At 43.5% G+C, this 6,297-nt stretch overlaps 2 protein-coding genes across 2 annotated transcripts in view; one reads left to right on the top strand and one right to left on the bottom strand.

Moving 5' to 3' along the window:
* Positions 1–5,805, bottom strand: part of MGST2 (microsomal glutathione S-transferase 2) — a 28,900-nt gene extending 23,095 nt beyond the window's left edge. The window contains 2 exon segments of the mRNA XM_024736191.1: positions 1,370–1,478; positions 5,769–5,805. Of these exon segments, the coding sequence (XP_024591959.1) occupies positions 1,370–1,478; positions 5,769–5,805 (146 nt within the window).
* On the top strand, positions 2,506–2,822 carry LOC112393801 (uncharacterized protein C8orf59 homolog). The gene is made up of 2 exons (XM_024736192.1): positions 2,506–2,625; positions 2,763–2,822. The coding sequence occupies exons 1-2, from the start codon at positions 2,506–2,508 to the stop codon at positions 2,820–2,822; spliced, it is 180 nt and encodes a 59-aa protein (XP_024591960.1).
* Positions 5,806–6,297: the final 492 nt, after the last annotated feature.

A 6,297-nucleotide genomic window follows, 5' to 3' on the forward strand; every position in this document is an offset into this window, starting at 1 on the left:
TGCTCTCTACAACTAGAGAAAGCCCGCGCACAGCAACAAAGACCAAATGCAGCCCAAAATAAATAAATAAACAAAAATTTTTTTAATTAAAAAAATAAAATCATACCTTGGGCATAAAGTTTCAGCTAAGTTAGATGAATAAGCTCTAGAGATCTGTTGTACAACATTGTACCTCTAGTCAACAGTAATATATTATACCCTCAACATTTTGTTAACAGGGTAGAGCTCAAGTTACACATTCTTACCACATTTTAAAAAATGTTTAAACATGTCTATGCACCTCTTAAAAGTATCTCTTGTACTACCAGTGGTATTCATCACACTTTCAAGCCTAGGGAAATAGTGTGTGCCATCCTCCTTGGAGCAATTAGATGGACAAGAGACCAATGTTCACAGTTCAAGGGCCATGTCTGACCCAAACTAATTTAAGACATAATAAAAAAACTGAATAATTCCATAATCATTAAAGAAATAAAATCTCATAGTTTAATTTTTTTTCACAAGAAAAACATCTGGTCTAGATCATTTTATAGGCAAATTCTAACAACTTTGAAGGAACACACTCTTCCAATCTTATTAAAACTCTGAGAAAATAATTCTCTAATTCATTCTGTGAGGCTAACATAATCTTGATATCAAAATGAGCAAGGACCATACAAAAAAAGAAAAATTATAGTCCAACCTCACTCATGAACAAACATGAAAAATCCCGAACTATTAACAAAAGAACCAAGCAATGTATAAATGGTGATATGTGCAATGTTTTTAAAAGCACCGGGTTTGGGGGATTAAATGTAAAGGGAGCCCTAGCATCTTGCATCAGGCAAATTCATGGTGTTTATAGTGGAACATTCTGTGTAGATCTGAAAAGGCAAGGAGCACAAGATGTTAAAAAAAAAAACAACTATGAATACACATAAAATAGAAAGCTTTTTCATTATTATAGGTTTCTGATTTTATGAAATGGGTTATTGGCAGAGGATAACACTGACCTACCTCTGTTTTGAAGTGGAGAGGAAGAAGTAAAGATTTCAGATAGAAAATTGATAGCATAACTATTCCAACATGAGGCTACTGAACTCTCAGGGAGCCCCTTCCAGGCTCTTGGACCAAACTGCCACACTTAGAGACATATAGCAATCCCCCCTAAGATCCCAGCCTTTTCTGTAAAAGTATCCTCTGAATTTGTAATATAGGTGGGTAGAAACTCCATGCACTGCTTACTTCAAACCTCAAGGATCATGAGAAGGGTCTTGGCCACGAAGAGTGGTTTGTTATAATGGCATATCTTCTCTGCGTATCTTTCCCCTAATTAGGAATTGTGTGTATGTGGCAGATCCATACCCCTGAAGGGAAAAGCATTACTCACTGTGCATGATGTGCATGAAATATTCTCTCAAACTCTGGTGACCCAGAGACTGCTGGGGGTGTGACTTTGTATTTTGATCTCGCCTTTCCTGCCTGCAAAGCGAAATAACCTGCAAGTAAAGAGGAACGAACATTAAACATGTGGCACATCATTATTCATTAGTAAAATGCAAATTTAAACCACAGGTAGATACACTACATACCTATTAAAATGTCTAAAATTAAAAAGACAGATCATACCAACTAGAAAAGACAGACAGACATGTGAAGATACAAAATCAACTGGAATTCTCACACACTGCTGGTGGGAATGTAAAATGATACAACTGCTTTGGAAAACCACTTGGAAGGAACTTTTTAGTTAGACATACATTGACCATATGATTCAGTCATTCCACAACTAAAATTTTCCCATGAGAAATTAAGTCATACATCCATAAAAACAGCCGTCCACCAATGTTTACAACAGCTTTATTTGTAATAGCCAAAAATTAGGAACAACTCCCTGATGGTTAAGATTATAATGTCAACTAGGCTATCCATGGTGCCCAGTTGTTTGGTCAAACACCAGTCTAGATGTTGCTATGAAGGTATTTTTTAGAGGTGATTAGCATTTCCATCAGTAGACTTTGAGTAAAGCAGATAACCCTCCATATCGTGGGTGGGCCTCACCCAATCAGTTGAAGGCCTTAAGAAAAAAGTCTGAGGTCCCCCAAAGAGGAAGAGATTTTTGCCTCCCTTTGGACCCAAGACTGCAACATCAATTCTTGCTGGAATTTCCAGTCTTGCAATCCACCCTGCAAATGTCAGACTCACCAGCCCCAACTACTATATGAGCCAATTTCTTAAAATAGATATGTGAGAGTGTGTATGTGTGTGTGTGTGTGTGTGTGTGTATCCTATTGGTTCTGTTTCTCTGGAGAACACCGACTAACACAAATGTCTATCAACAGTGAGTGGATAAATAATTTGTGCTTTGTCCATACAACAGGATACCACTCAACAGTAAAAAGGAATGAACTATTAATAAATGAAACAACATGGATGAATCTCAGAAAAATTATGCAGAATGAGGTGTGTGCAGATGGTGTCACCTGGAACTTGAGCAGCTGCACGAGGGGTATCGGAGGTCTGACAATGGCCAAGGACAAACTAAGAGGGCAGAAGTCCAGGAATGTATTCCACATAACCAGCCAAAAAAGCTTTAAGGTTAATAATAAAGCAAAACCAGTTACCACTAATCTTAAGATAAACATTGTGAATGACGAAAAAGATAACTGAGTGAATAAAGCTTTCGTAGAGATACAAAAGGAACTTGCACACTTCTCAAAAGGCCTTTCTCTTTTTTTTTTTTTTTTTTAAAAGGCCTTTCTCTTGAACCTCTGCAGAAACAGCTGATTCCTCAGCAGTGTCATGAAAACGAACCAGTTAATGTTGATGAAGCTACAAGATGAATGGCTCAGTTGTAATGCACTGGTGATGCATCGAATTCCCCCAAAAGACCAATAAATTAAATGTTTTATACAAAAATTTATGCTAAATGAAAGAGGCAAGACCCCCCAAAAAGTATTACTGTATAAGTTTATTTGTATAAAATTCTCAGAAATGCAAGTGAATCTACAGTGACATAAAGTAGATCAGTAGTTGCCTGGAGATGAGGAAGGACAGGAAGGGGTGGGTCACAAGAAAACTTGGGGATGATGGCTCTCTGCAGGACTCAGCTTCCCTATTATGAAATGATTATGACTTTCTTCTTCATTTGCTGCATGGAAAATACATTAGATTATGAAACCCCAATGCCTGGGATCACCTGCCTCTGATCATCAGTGCTGTGACCCTCTTTCACTTTCAGACCCACACCTCCTCCTCTGTAAATAGTTCTCACCTCCTGTCCTTATCTCCCTCGTTTTACCCCGTAGTTAACTTCTGGGGTCTATTATTTCCCTTCAGATTATTTCTTCCAGTTTCAGTTTCTCACAGTTTCTCTCCAACACTGTTCTGGTCTCCCTTATTTTAGTACCTTAATATCCATTTCCTACTTGCTAATGTTTTACAAATAATTTCCTTTTCCATACCAAGTTTGCAGCTTCAGTCTCTCACTGTGTGACAGTATTAGGGGCCATGTGTTTCCTCCTGAAACATGGTACTATCTCCCCTTCAACAAGAAGTCAGTAAATACTGAACCTGGTCGAGTAAGCCTCTCACAGCCGGCTACTTTCCTTCCCCTTCATTCCCCTCTGCTGCAAATAAAGTGTTGGTCCTGATTTAGAAGCTACAGCTGAACATCTAAGGACTGGCCTCTTTCTCCTTCAAACTGTAGTCATATCACTGAAGTCTGGGAGAGTAGAGTGAAGATAAGTGTGGGATTAGGCACTGACGGTTTCCAACCCTGGGCTAAGTCTTTTCAAGGCAGCATAAAGCTGGAGAGGCCAGTGGCTCACGGCCTCAGCTGGAGCCAAAGAGGAGGTCTATCTATGGAGGGGAAAAGTGGGGCTTGGCCACCCTGGACCCTGCTGCTACCACTGCTTCTAACGTGCTCCGCAGCCTCAGAGAACACACCGGGCAAGGCTTCTGGTTTTCACGATAAAATGGAAACGATGAAAGATGTGTGCTCCTAGATTTTTCTACTGGCAACGGTGCCAGAACCTAGAGCTTCAAAATGAAGGCGAATAAGTGAAAGCTTTGCAGGGCTGGCTTTTTCTGGTTGTTCATTGCACCTGGTCGGCATCTGTCTGGAGCAGCAGCAAATGTGAGGAATGAGCTTCAGTAAATGGAAGACGCCGCCCACCTCCAGCCCCAGGGAGGACTCAGGTGCATCAGCTCCAGTTCCAAGGAGTCTCAGGTCAGGGGCCTCAGCGGGACACGTGTGCTGGGGAAAGTGAATCAAGACCCCTCATCCTGCCCCCCACTCTCAGCCCAGCCACAGCTGGGCTCCTTCACCACAAGGCTGCCTCTCAATCCACCAGAAGCTTCTCTCTGTGGGGAAGCAGCCAAGGACTGGAAGTGACTGTGCTGAACACCAACCCTGGGCCAGGCACCACGGTGGGCACTTCCTACCCAGTGCCCTGTTTAACCCTCTTTGATGAGGACAGTGAAGGACAGATTTTCCCGGCCAAGGGCACCCAGCTTGTAAGTGGCTGGACCAGAAGATACAAGTCTGTTTTCAAGCCTTGAGTTGCTTCTACTATAGCACAGGGCGTCTCACCTCTGTAAACACCAGACTTCCGCTAAAGCAGCGAATTCTGGTTCTTAATGCCAACTCCCTCCCTCTCTCTCTCTTCCCTATCTATCACCAACCACCATTGGCCCCGTCTCCCCTTCCCAACTCAGCTGCCTGAACTTCAGACTGCAATTCACACCATCCCTTGTACCCACCAGCAAACAGAACCTCTCTGTGGGGATGGCAGAGGCTATGCCAGCCTGGGGCAACCGTGGACCTGCCCCTGTGCTCTCTGCAGGGCCAGGACGTGGGCACACACGGGGTGGACCGTGCCTACGTGTAGAGGGTCAACACAAGGCGTTTCAGACCCAAGTGCTGCTTTAGTTGGCTATAAGCATTCTGCTTTACTCCAGAAAAGACGGTAAATCAAACCACAAAACATGTGTTTTAAGCTATAATCTTTTCATAGATTCACAAAACAGACTGGCTAGCAAGTCTGCCATTGTGTGTGTGTGCAGACTCTATCTATCCTAAACCGTGGCGCCTCCGTGCTTGGGGCTGAGAAGTCCGCTGCTCTGCCCCGTTTCCTGGTACAAGCACACTGGGAAAATAAAGAAATACGTGTTCTTGATAAGTCGTGCTCACCAGGGCTCAGACCCTTTTTCCCATTTTGCATGTTAAGGAAGCATGTGCCTAAGATAATATGAATTGAGCAAAAGTGACCCCAGAGGAGAAGCCACCTCTATTTAACCAGGCAACCAGGATATTGAATAATCCTAGTGGGAAGGCACTTTAAAATTTAGAATGAATTACTTAATCTGAAGCTCGTATTTTTGCAGATTTTTTTTTTAACCAGATAATCATACCTGCCATACCCAGCTTATTTAAGAAACACACAGGAATTAAAAGATCGGGGTTCAAGAAATCACAGCCATGATTTATAAGCAGGTACAATGTTACCTTTGGAACACTCCAGATTAATATTTATAGCCCACTGCCCCCAGGTTACCGCATTTCTAATGCTCACTCGAACTGGGCTGTGGGTTGTAACTACAGATGATGCAGAATCTCTGGGCTCAAAGGCCCACGGCATCCCCACTGGAAGAACTAATCCCTGGAATGTTCCAAATCTCTGCCTGTCCCCAGGGAAGGGCGCACCGATGACCCTGAGCACAGCGTGCTCTGCAAAGCCCACGGACCACCAGCAAGTGAGTAGAAACCCCAAAACCGGGACGCTTACTTTGCTGACAGGCAGAGAGGACAGAGAGAGCAGCCATCTTTCACGTGGAAAGTTCTGGTTCACGGGACTATTCGCAGAAATCGAGGGGAAGATAACAGAGGCACTTTCGACTTGGCAAGGCTGACCTTCCTTATAAGGCGAACAGAGCTGAGAAAGGAGAGAGAAAATAAAAAGGAGGTTCAAGCGGCTGCGTGACCTTTGCCCTGGAACAGGAATCAGAGAGGCAGGCGGGTCCAGGCTGTCTGTCAAAGATCTTCACCTGGATCGGGCACAGCTTCCCCGACAGGCTTCAGATCTCCTCAAGCTCCGACCTGCGGGGTTAGCCCTCCAGCCTCAGCACCTGCTGCTAACCCATCTCAGCCAGCTCGAAAACAATTCCCTCTCCTTCTCTTCCAAAGTCTGGACTCCTTAGTCCCCTGCCTGGCTCCAAGGCCTTGATGAGACCTTTCCCACCTCCCATGGGAAAAGAGAGGCGATGAAAGATCTTATTTAACCCCACTGAGATTAACATGCTAATTTAAGCCGATTC

Source organism: Neophocaena asiaeorientalis, unplaced genomic scaffold, assembly GCF_003031525.2.
Source record: "Neophocaena asiaeorientalis asiaeorientalis breed wild unplaced genomic scaffold, Neophocaena_asiaeorientalis_V1.1 scaffold7, whole genome shotgun sequence".
NCBI classification, from domain to species: domain Eukaryota; kingdom Metazoa; phylum Chordata; class Mammalia; order Artiodactyla; family Phocoenidae; genus Neophocaena; species Neophocaena asiaeorientalis.

Bases quoted from the DNA above. Each gene is read 5' to 3' on its own strand.
- LOC112393801 (XM_024736192.1), top strand. From the start codon at position 2,506: ATGGCCAAGGACAAACTAAGAGGGCAGAAGTCCAGGAATGTATTCCAC. The intron at 2,626-2,762 runs GTGAATGACGAA...CTGCAGAAACAG, and splicing joins CTAATCTTAAGATAAACATT to CTGATTCCTCAGCAGTGTCA.